The sequence below is a fragment of the Aquarana catesbeiana genome, linkage group LG09 (assembly GCF_042186555.1).
Source record: "Aquarana catesbeiana isolate 2022-GZ linkage group LG09, ASM4218655v1, whole genome shotgun sequence".
Taxonomy (NCBI): Eukaryota; Metazoa; Chordata; class Amphibia; order Anura; family Ranidae; genus Aquarana; species Aquarana catesbeiana.
The window spans coordinates 30,833,781-30,851,305 of NC_133332.1; the positions used below are offsets into that span (position 1 = coordinate 30,833,781).

General features: G+C 44.0%; 1 protein-coding gene across 1 annotated transcript in view; it reads left to right on the forward strand.

Annotated features, from left to right (window-relative positions):
- The window catches only part of WDR46 (WD repeat domain 46), a 40,933-nt gene that overhangs the window by 15,596 nt on the left and 7,812 nt on the right, over positions 1 to 17,525 (forward strand). The window contains exons 6-13 of the mRNA XM_073598203.1: positions 496 to 557; positions 3,178 to 3,282; positions 4,893 to 5,043; positions 5,146 to 5,281; positions 6,427 to 6,526; positions 7,004 to 7,157; positions 8,749 to 8,896; positions 10,073 to 10,167. Coding sequence (XP_073454304.1) covers positions 496 to 557; positions 3,178 to 3,282; positions 4,893 to 5,043; positions 5,146 to 5,281; positions 6,427 to 6,526; positions 7,004 to 7,157; positions 8,749 to 8,896; positions 10,073 to 10,167 — 951 coding nt within the window. The remainder of the gene's footprint in view (positions 1 to 495; positions 558 to 3,177; positions 3,283 to 4,892; positions 5,044 to 5,145; positions 5,282 to 6,426; positions 6,527 to 7,003; positions 7,158 to 8,748; positions 8,897 to 10,072; positions 10,168 to 17,525) is intronic.

The following is a 17,525-nucleotide window of genomic DNA, read 5'->3' on the forward strand; positions in this document are numbered from 1 at the left end:
CACAGATCTCTCTCTTTGTCCAGTGTCAGCATCCCCCACACAGTTAGCAAACACACCCAGGGAACACATTTAACCGCCCTGATGCCCCTGATGTTAACCCCTTCCCTGCCTGTGTCATTTGTAAAGTGACAGTGCATTTTTTTTTAGCACTGATCACTGCATTAGTGTCGCTGGTCCCCAAAAAGTGTCACTTAGTGTTCAATTTGTCCACAGCAATGTCTCCGTCCTGCTAAAAAACGTTGTTCGCCGCCATTACTAGTAAAAAAATAAAAAAAAATGTTTGGAGGAAATGCAATTGAAAAAAATACGATAACAATACAATAAAAAAAATTAACAAAAAAATGCATTAAGATTCAATACAAGTACAAGAACTGGATAATGTCTGCTTACTTTTTCTCACTTCTTTTGTAAATGTCTCCCTATACAAAGTGCTTGCATTGTCTGTTTAGCACATGATAGGTTGGTCATAAGTGTTGTTTATTTATTTTTTTGCAGCATTTTAACCTCTTCCTCAATCAATTTGGACCGTACAGAATCAACTACTCCAGAAATGGAAGGTGGGTGATGCTGAGGGGAGGGGTAGGTTTGATGTCATGTATTTTCTGTTTTATGGCCTGGAGGGATATGTCAGAGACTGGCACTAGGAGCGCCTCCAGCTGTTTTGCAGTTCTTCTTCCTAGTGAACTGGCAGGCTGACAATTACTCCTGCTCACAAGATGGGAGAAGCTAAGGGCACAGCAACATCTTTGTGGTGCGTTAACACTGTTTTTTTATTTCTTTTTTTGTATTAAGAAGTGTTGCATTAAAGTGGTTCTAAACTCTTCTAAACATGTTCGCTCCCAAGAAGAGAAGAAAAGATTGATCGCACACTTGAATCCAAAAGATGCTGTAGAAATGTCTTTGTTGTCATGAGCCACACAAAATTGCAATGATGATCAGATAACTGATTTTGATATTGCCTATGGTGATGAGCCGGGATTAGCACCTTGGATCGGGTGTGTTCATTTTTTACCTGAAGCGGTTGTGTGCATCCTTGTTCAACTGTTTTCTCCCACCTTCCCCAAACCCTAAACCAGTGATTCCCAACCAGGGTTCCGTGGAACCCTAGGGTTTTTCCAGGGGTTCTTCCAGAGGTTGCTAGGGGTTCCTTCAGCATTGGGCCATTTCTGCCTCTCAGATAAGTTCTCACTGACGCCATTGATCTTTTTAGCTATCTGTAAGGGGGTAATTCTTCCCAATGACCACAAGTGTAAGGACCATTCTTCCCACTGACCATCACGCTAATGTATCATGAGTTGTAGATTTCTAATTTTAAGCAAGGGTTCCCCGAGACTGGAGAACTATTTCAAGGGTTCCTCTGTGTTGAAAAGGTTGAGAAAGGCTGCCCTAAACGCTTGCCTGACTCCTCTCACCGCTCCAGCACCATCCCGGCTGCAGCCCCGCTCTTCTGTCTGTCTGTCAGTCAGTCTGCTGCTGTCAGTCAAACTCATTACCTGATAGAGACACACAGCCCAGCTCTGGAGCACGCCTCTACAGGTACCCTCTTAGCACAGGACTTAATGAGCAACGCTGGCGTGGGGGGGGGGGGGGGGGGGGTGCAGGGGAACCACGGTGGAGGTAAGCGACCTCTCTGTGCAGTATTGTTGCACAGAGCACATGCGTATAACATATTTTTATTTTAAGAAATTGTCAATTGACGGGTGAGTGGCGGCTCTCTCGTTCTGTGATGACGTCCTCCTCTCGCCGTGCTTGTCCATGTCCCTGGGATATGGTGCATCACCGATCTTGGTAAAGAGCCGATGTGATCAGCTGTGTCCAATCACAGCCGGTCACATGTAAACAAGGAAATGCCGGTTATCGGTTTTCCTCTCCTCACACTGACAGCGTGTGAGGAGAGGAGGGCCAATCAGTGGCATTTCCTCACAGGGGAGATCTGCACAGATAATCGGGGCACTGATCATCAAGGCCCTGATGATCAGTGATGCCAATCAGTGCTGCCTATTAGTGCCCATCAGTGCTGCCTATCACTGCCCATCAGTGCCGCATATTAGTGCCGCTTCATTAGTACCCATTAGTGCAGCCTCATCAGCGCACATCAGTGAAGGAGAAAAATTACTTCTTTACAAAATTTTATAACAGAAACTAAGAATTTTTATTTTTTTCAAAATTTCGTTTTCTTTAGCAAACAATAAACCCAGTGGTTAAAAAATACCACCAAAAGAAAGCTCTATCTGTCTCAAAAAAAAGCAAAAAAAATTATTTTGGGTACAGCGTTGCATGACCGCACATTTGTCATTCAAAGTGTGACAGCGCAGAGAGATGAAAATTGGCCTGGGCAGGAAGGGGGGAAAGTGCCTGGTAGGCAAGTAGTTAATATCATTTTAAGGCAGCCCATTCAAATGGCAGACAGCACACCATAATGTCCTAAATAAAAACAAACATGCATCTTTTTATTTTTTGGCAACAAAACGCTCCACAAAGCTCATTAGTGCTTTACAATATGTTTTGTGTGCTATGACGCATGTGGTTTTGAGCTGCATCAATTCAAAAACACGCATAATGCTTTGTCACTGCACTCTGCAAAATTGTGAATAGGGCCTAAATTGACTGTTGTGTTTCAAAAAAATAAATAAATGAAGCATTATTTCATCTATAGAGGCCTCTGACCTGTCTGGTGGGTGGTGAGTTTGTCTTTAAGCATGAAATCCTCTGACCGAATCCTTTACACTTCTAGGTGTGTCTAATGCCTGGTCCCCCCGCTGTTCTCAGTGGTTTGTCCCGTCAGCCCCTATGTCATTACTGCATTCTGTAAGGATAGAGGGACCAGCAGATGGAACCATAGTTTGCAGCAGGGGACACAGGCACTCCCAGAAATGAAGACAGCACAGTTCTGATTTGCCACTTACAGAACAGATCAGTATTCTGGATCTTCTATTGCAGTTATTTAGATTTTTTGAGGGGCGCAGCAGAGTCAATTTAATGTGTCTGGTATACTTAGAAAAAATCTAATCTTCGCTGAGAAAAATGTCTGCTTCCATTGCCTGGCTTGTCTGCAGCTTTAGGTACTGTTTCAGTTGTTGGCCCAGAACAAGATTTGCAGCCAGTGATGTGAGAACTTCTGATCTTTTAGTCATCTTTTTTATAATCTAACTGTCCTGCATTATTTGTCCTCATCAGGCACCTCCTCCTGGCCGGTCAGCGCGGTCACATTGCCTCCCTAGACTGGCACACCAAGAAGCTGGGCTGTGAAATGAATGTGATGGAGACCGTCAATGACGTCAGGTTGGTTTGTCTATTTAAACTTTGAAAAAGGTGTCTTTGTGTCATTTAGCTGCTTGCTGTACACTGATCAGCCATAACGTTCTAACCAACCATAGGTCAAGTGAATAACATTGATTAGCTCATTACAATGGCATCCGAAAGTTTGTGGGATATATTAGGCAGTAAGTGAACCTGTTGTCCCTGAAGCTGAGGTGTTGAAAGCAGAAAAACTAGGCAATTGTAAGGATTTCAGCGACCTTGACAAGGCCCAAACTGTAATGGCTAGATGACTGGATCTTGTGGGATGTTCCTGGTCAGCAGTGGTCAAGGCTACTCAAAACTGGTCCGGGGAAGGAGAAACAGCGAACTGATGACAGGGTCTTGACCGGCCAAGGCTCATTGATGGGCATGGGGAACGAAGGCTGGCCCGAGTAGTCCTATGCAATAGAAGAGCTACTATTGCTGAAAAATCTAATATTGGTTCTCATAGAAAGGGGTCACAATGCATTGCAGGTTGTTGTGTATGGGGCTGTGTAGTCAGACTGATCAGGGTGCCCATGCTGACCCATGTCCACAGCCAAAAGTGCCTACAATGGGCATGTGAGCATTGGTACTGGACTACAGAGCAGTGGATGAAGGTGGACACAGTACCCACAGGCCATGTAATATAGAGTAACTAGGATATACTCTAGTATTGTTGATTTGAATCAATTGAACAAATGAGATTGTGATTATAGGATCCTGCACACTGCAGCATGTTTAAAAGAGATGTTTGGCAATATATATACATTTTTAATCATACTTACCTAGGTGGATGCAGCATTGGTCCGAAGCTGCATCTGTCCCCCGCCGGGGGAGAACCAAGCGATCAAACACCGCTGATCGCTCGGTTATCAGGGCTCCCTGAGCAGAGAGCTGCTGACTGTCTGCTCCCCCCCATGTTCACTGGAGCGCTGGGCTGTGAGGGGGTGGGAGCAGCCGGCTCAGGCTCTGAGGGGCTCGCCGAGAGCTTGAGCCGGGTGCTAGTCCAGGCATGTGTGTGGATACCGATTTCATTGTCATGATTTTGCCTGGGCCGACTCTGTGACATCAGCCAACAGCGGGCTTCAGCCCGTTGTCTGCTGAAAATGGGTCACAGGAGTGCAGAACAAACTGCATTTCTGTGATCCACAGGAGAAGTACAGCCAAAGGACCTTTAATCGGCATACATTTTTTCCACACCTGGATTTATTCCCCATTTTTTATATAAGAGATGCTGCTTTTGTAATTTTTATGCTAAGTTGGCATTGGGGAGTTTCCACTTAGTTGGAAGAAACTTTACATCTCCCAGTACACTGACCTGAGGGGGCAAGGGCAACCAAGTATCCCATTGGTTTGTATATGACTTTTAGGATTCAGACTCAATTTACAATGGGGCAAATCATATCTGGTGGACCAAAAAAGCATTTAGGGCATCTAAAATTCTTCTTTGGCAGTTCATGTACAACCCATTTGTGATGTCGGGGGTACAGTCGAGGCCCACTATACTTCATTAGTTGACTGCTTTAAAGGTTGACAAGCTATTTTGCATTTACTGTTGGTCTTGGTGCAGCCATGTTAGAACCTCACCTTCTGTCTTCCTCCCTCTGTAGGTGGTTACACACAAATACAATGTTTGCAGTGGCTCAGCGGAAGTGGTTATACATCTACGACTCCCTAGGGGTGGAGCTTCACTGCGTCAAGAAGTTTAATGACGTTTTACGAATGGAATTCCTACCATATCACTTCCTGCTAGCGACGTGTGTAAGTGTGATCATAGCAAAGTTTGGCTTGTCATGTTGCGTCTGCTCCTTGTGTATTTTGTGACCCCCCCCCCCCCCTCCCCCACCTTGTTCTTCTCTCCAGAGTTCCACCAGTTTTCTGCAGTACTTGGACGTCTCTGTTGGAAAGGAAGTCGCAGCTACTTTTTGTAGGTCCGGAAGACTGGGTGTTATGTGTCAGAACCCGCATAATGCCATCATCCACCTGGGCCATCACAATGGTATGTAGGATAATGATTTCCTGTTTGTGGTATACAGCGGGGGGCATCAACAGCCAACATATAAATGGCTGCCCCCATTATTTGGAATTCTCTTCCTACCTTTTTTTTTTTAAATCGGGAGTGCTTTATTGAAGAGCACAGCAATACAGAGTAAAAAGTCACAGAAACAAAATTCAGTGCCATACATAATTGACAAATCAAATCAGGACATTAGAGCGCAACCATACAACGGCATGCAACAATAATCGTATACACTAACAGAGAAAGAAAAAGAAAATTCACAACCCACCCGTATGAGACACCAAATAACACCTGAGGAGTTACCTATCGATCCACAAATATGCTCTTCCTTATCTATAGACATGCCTCCACCTTAAAAAGTTCTAAATACAGACCTCCGATTTGACCTCTTCAAAATTTCCATTTTAATTTCTACCCTGCAGACTAAATATTAACCACATAAGCTGTGAAAAATAACCACCGCTGCGTTATAGCATGCACAATAAACTATAAAAAGAATCATAACTGGCAATACCTCCTAGTATTAAACATGCTGTTCCATGCTGTGTTCAGTGGTTCCTCACGAAGTATTCTCACTAGTGGCAGTGGGATGATAATTATACAAGCAAGTGGATTAAGCAGAATTGAGGGAGGAGGGGCACTAGTTGCCTTACAGCCTCCTGGTGGTGGGTGCTCTGGCATACAACACAGATGGCACCTACAACAAACATGCAATCCCCTATTCTGGTGATGTCACCTTCCAGCCACAAAACTGACGCATTTCAGTTGGTTATCGCTGATCTTTTCTTCGTTACTTTAATCTTTTCTCTAACTCATCATGCTTTGTTTTTACCCTTTTTTTAAATATATATATATATATATTATACTATATATATATATTTATATATATATATATATATATATATATATATATATATATATATTATACTATATATATATATATATATTATACTATATATATATATATATATATATATATATATATATATTATACTATATATATATATTATACTATATAGTGATGACAGTAAAGTTTCCCTTGATGAGAAAGTTTTGCATTGCTCATCCGTTGCTTGTGTTTGTCCTGTTTTTTGGATGTCATTTTTGATGTCTCCCAATTCTAGGCACTGTCTCCCTCTGGAGCCCATCGGTAAAGGAGCCTCTGGTGAAGATGTTGTGCCACCGCGGAGCAGTTCGATCGATGAGTGTGGACAAGACAGGAATGTAGGTGTATAAAGGCTTCCTTCTCATTGAAGTGTATCTAAGATAATATATATCTAGATGCATTACATACATACATATAAATATATATATGTGTGTGTGTATATGTGTGTGTATATATATATATATATATATATATATATATATGTGTGTGTGTGTGTATATATATATATATATATATATATATATATATATATATATATATATAATGTATGCATGCTTGCAAGAAAATTATGATTATGTTCTTTTTGCCATCTTTGTCCCATTGGAGAAATTTCCCTTGACTTCCTGTCTTGTAGACACAACAGAGGTGAGTGGAAATCTCTCCAAAGGGAAGGATCTCCCCTTATTTGTCACAGCAACAAGTGTCCTCATTGGCAGACTTGTCCTGTATTTCTGCTCCAGTAATAACGCCTCTAATACTTGGTTCTGATGGTCAGCAGGACAAATAGAAAGATTTGTTTTTTTCTTCTTCTGCAGGTACATGGCCACTTCTGGTTTAGACAGAAAACTGACCATCTTTGACCTTCGAACTTACAAGCCTTTGACATCCTGCGGCATACCCTTGGGGGCAGGGAATCTATGCTACAGCCAGAGGGGTCTGCTGGCTGCATCAACTGGCAATATTGTACAGGTAATATATGAAATTTATTATAGTGCACTTTGTTATGGTTCAGAATAATGGTTTGAGCAAATGTAATATATATAACAAATGTGCAACAGAAGTAAAAGATGTGCACAGGGATTGAAACGTGGACAATGTCATTGAGGTTGTAGAGCAAAAGGGGGGGAGGTCTGGTCAGTAAAGTCTTCTTCCAGCATAGGTACTAATCTCATGTTTGTGTTGTGACTCAATTCCTAGTATATATTTAGTCATTTTATGTCTATAAAAAAAATAAGCATGTACTATTTCCGTAGCATTTTGGCAAAATGTGCGCCAATACATCTGGTGTCCCCATTGGTTTGCCCCCTTACATTGGGTGTCCCTATCGGAGCTCCCCCTTACAGTGGGAACACCACTGTAACTTTTAGTGGTGGGCAGTTGGCAGAAGTCAGGTCAGGAAGGGGAGCAGGGTGCAGGTCTAAATGGAGGAAGTTCCACTTCTGTCCTCATTTGATGTTGGGGGTGGGACACAAACTTGACATCATTGGTTGTTAAGACACCGGCAGTCCTAACAACCAGTTGTTGGGGAGGGACTACTCTGGGGACTGGCTGGCTCACAGTCTGGATAGAATTGTCATTCCATCAACATCCAGACTATGGTCTGTAATTTAGTGATGCTTGTTGTAGAGGGTTACAACACTTTCACTGCAAGTATATTTGCTCTTATCCCTGCAAGCCACACGGGAGCACTAAATGTAAACCTGTGTCTTACTAGAAAAGATGGGTTTGTTTTCCCACCATGGCCCTCAGACTCCTAGTTTGTCCTTCCAGGGAAAAGCAACAGGCTTGCTTTAAAGGAGAAGTACAGCCAAAGCTTGTTTGGCTGTACTTCTGTGGACCACAGGAGTGCAGTTCGTTCTGCACTCCTGTTACCCGTTTTCAGTAGATAGCGGGCTGAAGTCCGCTGACATCACAGAGGCGGTCCAGGCTTGGAAAACATCGCAATCATATTGTCGGGATGCGCCCACATGCTTGGACTGCTTGGCCGCTTCCGCCCCCTCTACAGCCCAGTGCTCCAGTAAGCGAGGGGGGCAGAGCAGACAGTGGTGACTGATAGTGGTGCTCAGGGAGTCCTTAGAACCGAGCGATCAGTGGTGTTTGTTCACTCAATTCTCAGTCTTGGAGCTTGCGGAGAACAGATGCAGCATAGGACTGATGCTGCATCCAACTAGGTAAGTATGATTCTAAAATTTAAAAAAAATCTCATACTTCTCTCTCTTAATCCCTCATCCCCAGTAGCGAACATGTAACTTTTCTGCACTCCCCTGCCGCTCCTTTCAGTATGTGCAAAAGAGGAGTCTGGAGGGTACAATGGGGCCAGTACAAAAGACCATTTCTTGTTGATATCTCTAGGCTCTGTCAGCTTAATTGTGTTGCTTTGTAAAGCATGGACTGCACTGTTTGCGGTCTTATTTTTATCTGTGTTCTTCCTTCTTTTTTTGTTTTGTTAAAAAAAAGAAAGGGGTAAGAAATAGGTCTTATATAATAAATACTTATCAGATGAAAAAAACGTATGTGTCTCCAGAGTCAAAAAAAAAAATGTAACCCCCTTTCTATTTAGGTATACAAGGATACCCACATTACCGAGCCCAAATCTCCGTACATGTGCCTTTCCGTTAAAGCACCAATCCACGGGCTCCAGTTCTGTCCCTATGAGGATGTACTGGGAATCGGTCATGGTGGAGGCTTCACCAGTATGATTGTACCAGGTCAGTGACATCTATATTCTTTATAAATAACTTCAGGTTGTAGATATTTTATACATAGTGACGGTGCTCCAGCCAGAGCCAATATTACCATGCATATACCATACTTGCCCGATGCCCCTGGAAGCTGGAAATCGCTGAAGAAGACACCGCTACTCCAGTGATCTCCACTTGCTTCTGGGTCCCGTGCCATGCGGCTAGCCTGCTGCATTCTAAGCAGGGGCTGACTGGCAACTTTTGGCCCAGGAGCCAAGTACAACCCAGAGGCCCATGGTGCAGCGTCTCAGCCCCCCTCCCTTTCTCCCTCTTCCCTGCCTTCTCCCGACCCCATCACAGGCTGAAGCTCTACCCCAGGTACTCTCTGCTCATCGGGTGGATTGGGCTGGACAGCGCCTTCTGCACTGACTTTGGGTTCCTGAACTGACCAGCAAGGGGTGGCCGGGGGCTGCAGGGGGGAGCTGGGGGAGCTTGGTCAGGGCTGGCCAGGGGAGGAAAGCCTCAGATGGGGCACGGAGCCAGCCTCTGCTAGGATATGGCATACACCATCCATACTGGGGGTGCGGCCTGCGTTCTGTCCACCTACTCATCCCACACTCAGTAGGACATCTATGGGGATTTTTTACTCCTCTTCACCAGGAAGCCTTTGGGCATGTCTGCAGTGGACATGGTGCAGCCTTTTTACGGGGCATTAAAGGGATTGTCCACCGGCCAAGTCTGGCCCTGATTCTGAGCACATAAGGTCACCCTTCAGAATGAAGGCAAAGCGTTCTCCGGTTGAGTGAGGTGGAGAGGCAGGATGGTGATGGTCACACTCTCCATCTCGTCCGATTAGAAAATGCTTTGAATTCATTCAGAAAATGCAAAGCATTCTTATGAATGGCATCCGTGCCGAGCGACCGACTTTTTGTGTTCAGAGTGCAGACGGGCAGTCGCTCCACGCAGGACCCGGAAGCAAGTGAAGATCATTGGAGCCGTGTCTACTTCAGTGATTTCCAGCTTCCAGAGGCATTAGCCATGTGTGGTATATGCATAGTTACACTGGTCCAAGCTAAACCTATGTGACTATGTATAAAATATCCATACCAGGAATTCATCTTTAATGTGTTCTTGTTCCTTCTCTGTGTCCTTCAAAGACCTCCCCATCATGTCCTGTAATCACACTTCCCTTTTCTTCAACAGGGGCTGGTGAGGCCAACTTTGATGGTCTGGAATGCAACCCGTACGAATCCAAGAAGCAGAGGCAGGAATGGGAGGTCAAAGCTTTGCTTGAAAAGGTAATGCAGTTAAAAAGTATACCATGTAATATTGGTACATTAAAAGCACAGCGGTATGGCTGTACTATGGCTCTACTGCTGCTTTTCAAATGTGCATTGGGCTCTGGAGATTTCAGAAGTCTGAAACTAGCAGAATGCAATATAACTGAATGGGGAGTGGAGGCAGAGCGAAAATCTTTATATACCATAAGTTTAATACCGGGGCCTGTATTTTAAGAATGGACCACAAACACAGGCTGCTTTATTAATAAATGTTGATATAGTGATAAGTGCTGTCTGTTCTAAATCAGACTCTAAGCCTGTTTGACATGGACATCAACTACACAGTACATACAAGGCTGAAAAAGGTGTATTGTGCTTTATCTAATTAGGTGACTTCTGAAGGCTATTGATTCCACTAGATGTTCGTTAGGGGTGTCAGAGTAAAGGGGGCTGAATACAAACGCACGCCACACTTTTCACATATTTATTTTTTTTTTTAAATTGAAAACCATTTATCATTTTCCTTCCACTTCACAATTATGTGCCACTTTGTGTTGGTCTCTCACATAAAATCCCAATAAAATACATTTACGTTTTTGGTTGTAACATGATAAAATGTGGAAAACTTCAAGGGGTATGAATACTTTTTCAAGGCACTGTAGACCTGTATTGTTTTATTCAATATAGTGCTGACAATTTTAGGTAGCACTTTACATTTTGTACATATCTATTAGTCTTTCAGTATGTGCATAGCCTTCAAAGTGCTTACAATCTAAGGTCCCTACCTCATATTACTATTATTATATAGGATTTATATTGCGCCAACAGTTTACACAGCGCTTTACAATGTTTAGGGGGGACAGTACAATTACAATACAGTTCAATACAGAATGAATATGAGGACCCTGCTCATGGAGTTTACAAACTTACATACACATACAGGCAGTTCTCGAGTTAAGAATGACTCCAAGTTACGAACGGAGGCGGCGTGACGTCACTGTAATACCGCCAAACAGCCATCCCGCAGTGCCGGACACATCCCACACTGCAGTATTGCATGGCCACAAGGGCCACAAACGCCCCAAATAACACGATTGCATGCCCAGAAGCGCCTGGAACATCCCACATCACTGCACAGGCTGGAGTTGCACTTAAAAATGTACTGTTCCGACTTAAAAACAAATTTGACTTAAAGTGATTGTAAAGGCTCATTTTTTTTCCTATAAAAATAACAAACGTGTTATACTTAACCTCCTCTGTTGCAGTGGATCTACATAGGGCAGCCCCGATCCTCCTCTTCTCGGGTCCCTCTTCTGTGCTCTTGGCCACTCCCTCCTGTTCAGTGCCCCCACAGCAAGCAGCTGGCTATGGCACCTGAGCTGAGTCGCAGCTCCCTGTTTCCATTCAGACAAAGAGCCCCAGCCTGGCTCTCTCACCCTGATTGAGTAACTGACTTTGATTGACAGCAGCGGGAGCCAATGGCGCTGCTGTGAATCAGCCAATCAGGAAGGAGAATCTGAGACACTCGTGGACAGAGAGGGACCTCAGGTATGTTTTTTTTTTTGGGGGGGGGGCTGCTACACACAGAAGGCTTTCCTAATGCATAGAATGCATTAAGATAAAAAAACCTTCTGCCTTTACAACTCCTTTAACCACTTCAGCCCCGGAAGGATTTACCCCCTTCCTGACCAGAGCACTTTTTACAAATTGGCACTGCGTCGCTTTAACTGCTAATTGCGCGGTCATGCAATGCTGTAACCAAACGAAATTTGCGTCCTTTTCTTCCCACAAATAGAGCTTTCTTTTGATGGTATTTGATCACCTCTGCCGTTTTTATTTTTTGCGCTATACACGGAAAAAGACCGAAAATTTTGAAAAAAAATGATATTTTCTACTTTTTGTTCTAAAAAAAATCCAATAAACTCAATTTTAGTCATACATTTAGGCCAAAATGTATTTGGCCACATGTCTTTGGTAAAAAAAATGTCAATAAGTGTATATTTATTGGTTTGCGCAAAAGTTATAGCGCCTACAATCTAGGGTACATTTTCTGGAATTTACACAGCCTTTAATTTATGACTGCCTATGTCGTTTCTTGAGGTGCTAAAATGGCAGGGCAGTACAAAACCCCCACAAATGACCCCATTTTGGAAAGTAGACACCCCAAGGAAATTGTTGATAGGCATGTTGAGCCCATTGAATATTCATTTTTTTTGTCCCAAGTGATTGAATAATGACAAAAAAAAAAAAAAAAAAATTACAAAAAGTTGTCACTAAATGATATATTGCTCACACAGGCCATGGGCATATGTGGAATTGCACCCCAAAATACATTTAGCTGCTTCTCCTGAGTATGGGGATACCACATGTGTGGGACTTTTTGGGAGCCTAGCCGCATACGGGGCCCCGAAAACCAATCACCGCCTTCAGGATTTCTAAGGGCGTACATTTTTGATTTTACTCCTCACTACCTATCACAGTTTTGAAGGCCATAAAATGCCCAGATGGCACAAACCCCCCCCAAATGACCCCATTTTGGAAAGTAGACACCCCAAGCTATTTGCTGAGAGGCATGTTGAGTCCATGGAATGTTTTATATTTTGACACAAGTTGCGGGAAAGTGACAATTTATTTATTTATTTTTTTTTTTTTGCACAAAGTTGTCACTAAATGATATATTGCTCACACAGGTCATGGGCATATGTGGAATTGCACCCCAAAATACATTCTGCTGCTTCTCCTGAGTATGGGGATACCACATGTGTGGGACTTTTTAGGAGCCTAGCCGCGTACGGGACCCCGAAAACCAAGCACCGCCTTCAGGATTTCTAAGGGTGTACATTTTTGATTTCACTCTTCACTGCCTATCACAGTTTCGGAGGTCATGGAATGCCCAGGTGGCACAAACCCCCCCCAAATGACCCCATTTTGGAAAGTAGACACCCCAAGCTATTTGCTGAGAGGCATGGTGAGTATTTTGCAGCTCTCATTTGTTTTTGAAAATGAAGAAAGACAAAAAAAAAAATTTTTTTTTTCTTTTTTTAATTTTCAAAACTTTGTGACAAAAAGTGAGGTCTGCAAAATACTCACTATACCGCTCAGCAAATAGCTTGGGGTGTCTACTTTCCAAAATGGGGTCATTTGGGGGGGGTTTGTGCCACCTGGGCATTCCATGGCCTCCGAGACTGTGATAGGCAGTGAAGAGTGAAATCAAAAATTTACGCCCTTAGAAAGCCTGAAGGCGGTGCTTGGTTTTCGGGGTCCCATACGCGGCTAGGCTCCCAAAAAGTCTCACACATGTGGTATCCCCGTACTCAGGAGAAGCAGCAGAATGTATTTTGGGGTGTAATTTCACATATTCCCATGGCATGTTTGAGCAATATATAATTTAGTGACAACTTTGTGCAAAAAAAAAAAAAAAAAAAAAAAAAAAAAAATTTGTCTCTTTCCCGCAACTTGTGTCACAATATAAAATATTCCATGGACTCGACATGCCTCTCAGCAAATAGCTTGGGGTGTCTACTTTCCAAAATGGGGTCATTTGGGGGGGGTTTGAACTGTCCTGGCATTTTATGCACAACATTTAGAAGCTTATGTCACACATCACCCACTCTTTTCTAACCACTTGAAGACAATGCCCTTTCTGACACTTTTTGATTACATGAAAAAATTATTTTTTTTTGCAAGAAAATTACTTTGAACCCCCACACATTATATATTTTTTTAAAGCAAATGCCCTACAGATTAAAATGGTGGGTGTTTAATTTTTTTTTTTCACACAGTATTTGCGCAGCGATTTTTCAAACGCATTTTTTGGGGAAAAAACACACTTTTTTACATTTTAATGCACTAAAACACACTATATTGCCCAAATGTTTGATGAAATAAAAAAGATGATCTTAGGCCGAGTACATGGATACCAAACATGACATGCTTTACAATTGCGCACAAACGTGCAGTGGCAACAAAATAAATACATTTTTAAAAGCCTTTAAAAGCCTTTACAGGTTACCACTTTAGATTTACAGAGGAGGTCTACTGCTAAAATTACTGCCCTCGATCTAACCGTCGCGGTGATACCTCACATGCATGGTGCAATTGCTGTTTACATTTGACGCCAGACCGACGCTTGCGTTCGCCTTAGCGCGAGAGCAGGGGGGACAGGGGTGCTTTTTTTTTTTTTTTTTTTTTTTTTTTCTTTATTATTTTTTTGCTTTTTTATCTTATTTTAAAACTGTTCCTTTCATTTTTTTTTTTTTAATCATTTTTACTGTTATCTCAGGGAATGTAAATATCCCCTATGATAGCAATAGGTAGTGACAGGTACTCTTTTTTGAAAAAATTGGGGTCTATTAGACCCTAGATTTCTCCTCTGCCCTCAAAGCATCTGACCACACCAAGATCGGTGTGATAAAATGCTTCCCCAATTTCCCAATGGCGCTATTTACATCCGGCGAAATCTAAGTCATAAAATGCTCGTAGCTTCCGGTTTCTTAGGCCATAGAGATGTTTGGAGCCACTCTGGTCTCTGATCAGCTCTATGGTCAGCTGGCTGAATCACCGGCTGCATTCTCAGGTTCCCTGTTGAGACAGGAGAGCCAGAGAAAAACACGGAAGACGATGGGGGGGGGGGGCATTCTCTCCCACTGCTTGTAAAAGCAGTCTAGAGGCTAATTAGCCGCTAGGATTGCTTTTACATGAAAGCCGACCGCTGGCTGAAAAGAATGATACCAAGATGATACCTAAACCTGCAAGCATCATTTTGGTATAACCACTCAAAGTCGTGAATGCTGTACCTGAAGACAAAAATATGGCTAACAATAAAGCACAGTAAATGGTAAAGTATAAAAAATTGCATACCTGAAAAGCAAACATGATAAAACATAATAACAATAAAACATTGCAGAATAGAATACAGTAAAAAAGAGCAGAACAATAGAGAGAATAGAGAGAGAGAGAATAGAGAGAGAACAATAAAACGACAACTATTACTTTTTATTTTATATTTTTGTTTGTGTTTTTTTTTTTTTTTTTTACACTTTTTTTGTAACTGTAACTTTTATAACTGTAACCGGTTCCAGGTTCGGGTCTCTCAAAATGCGATGGCATCTTGGGAGACCCTGTGAAAGTGTGTCCTAGTCTGTGCAATGCTGTACCCTACGCTAATACTCAGCTAGTGAATGGTAGCATTCAAAACATTCACCAATGCAAAGACCAGGATTGTCAGGACAGGAGGGACAATAATAGCGGGTGTCACGCCTATATCCGCGCTTACTGCAGACACGACATCTTTTTTGGGGGAGTTCGTTGGGTAGGGGTACTAGGGGGAGGACATAAAGAAAATGCCTCTCATGCAGCCGACTGCATTTGGTTGGGGATGTGAATGGGGGAAGTACGGGCGCTGCAGAAGCGGTGGGTTCCCAATTAGGATTGGCGAATGCAGCAGGAAGGGCATTATGGGCACGACGGGCCTGTGTTTGTCTTCTTGGTGGCAGCGGGACACTACTTGTGCTTGCCACCTCACCAGCTTGAACTGCACTTATGGGACTCGCCACGTCACCAAGTGTTACTGCAGTGCTGGTTTGACTACGACCGGGGTGTACTAGGCCGCTGGCGCTTGCCAGTTCACCAAAACGCTACCAAAAAAACTGTTAACGATCGCAGGGATCAGGCCTGACTCTGCGAACGCTGCAGTTATGCGTTTAGTGTTTTGTAAGTGACAGTGATCGATCGATACTGCACTTGGGTGGGCTGGGCCGGGCGGAGGGGCAAAACGCAGGTGCTAGCAGGTATCTGGGCTGATCCCGCTAACACTGCGTTTTTGGGAACCCTAAACTGCTGGGGATGCCAGTATAGATCTGATCGGATCAGATCAGATATTGATCAGTTCAGATACTATACCACTAAGGGAGGTGTACGGTGCGTGCGTGGGTGTTAGCGCTACTGGCACTAACCTGACGCTGCCTGGGGCTGGTGCTTGCCAGTTCACCAAAACGCTACCAAAAAAACTGTTAGCGATCGCAGGGATCAGGCCTGACTCTGCGAACGCTGCAGTTATGCGTTTAGTGTTTTGGAAGTGACAGTGATCGATCGATACTGCACTTGGGTGGGCTGGGCTGGGCCGGGCGGAGGGGCAAAACGCAGGTGCTAGCAGGTATCTGGGCTGATCCCGCTAACACTGTGTTTTTGGGAACCCTAAACTGCTGGGGACGCTAGTATAGATCTGATCAGATCAGATATTGATCCGTACAGATACTATACCACTAAGGGAGGCGTATGCTGCGTGCGTGGGTGTTAGCGTTACTGGCGCTAATCTGACGCTGCCTGGGGCGACGCATATCACCGCCGGGCGATCAGGGGGCTAAATCTTTATTCGGCGGGTGCCCTGACACTATAAAAAATAAACAAACTAACCAGCGTCACCCGTAACGGTTATACAGTGATCAGTGGTGAAAGGGTTAACTAGGGGGCAATCAAGGGGTTAAAACATTTATTAGGTAGTATATGGGGGTCCCTGTCGCTATAAAACGCTGACGGCGAACCTAAATATTTACCTCACTAACTAGCATCACCAGCGACACTAATACAGCGATCAGAAAAATGATCGCTTAGCGACACTGGTGACAGGGGGTGATCAAGGGGTTAAAACTTTATTAGGGGGGGTTAGGGGGGTACCCTAGACCTACAGGGGGGTAATACTAACTGTCCTAACACTGTAAATGTCACAAACTGACACCAATACAGTAATCAGAAAAAAAAAAAAAAAAAAAACCTGCTGGTGTCAGTTTGTGACAGGGGGGGGTGATTGGGGGGGGGATCGGGGGGCGATCGGGGGGGGGGATCGGGGTGTTTAGTGTGCCTGGCATGTTCTACTGTGTGTGTGTGTGTTGTGCACTCACATTGCAGTCTTCTCTCCTCGGCCCGGAACGGAAAATACCGAGCCGAGGAGAGATGACATCATTTCCTCTGCCTCTGTGTACAATACAGAGGCAGGGAAATGATCCCATTGGCTGAGAGCGATCGCGAGGGGGGGGCCACGAATGGATGGCCTCCCCCTCACCTCCGATCGCCGGGGGAGATTTGCCGACCGCCGCTGGCACCGGGGGGGGGTCCGATCGGACCCCCCACCCGCGGGCAGGCAAGGACGTACATGTAAGTCCTTTTGCCTGCCCGTGCCATTCTGCCGACGTATATAGTCGTGCGGCGGTCGGCAAGTGGTTAAGAACAAATCTACAGTCCCTATCTTGTTTGTAACCCGAGGACCGCCTGTACTAGGGCCAGTTTAGACAGGAGCCAAATAACATACCAGCATGATAGAGTGTGGGAGGAAACTGGAGTGCCCGGAGCAAATTCACACAAGCATATGGAGAACATGC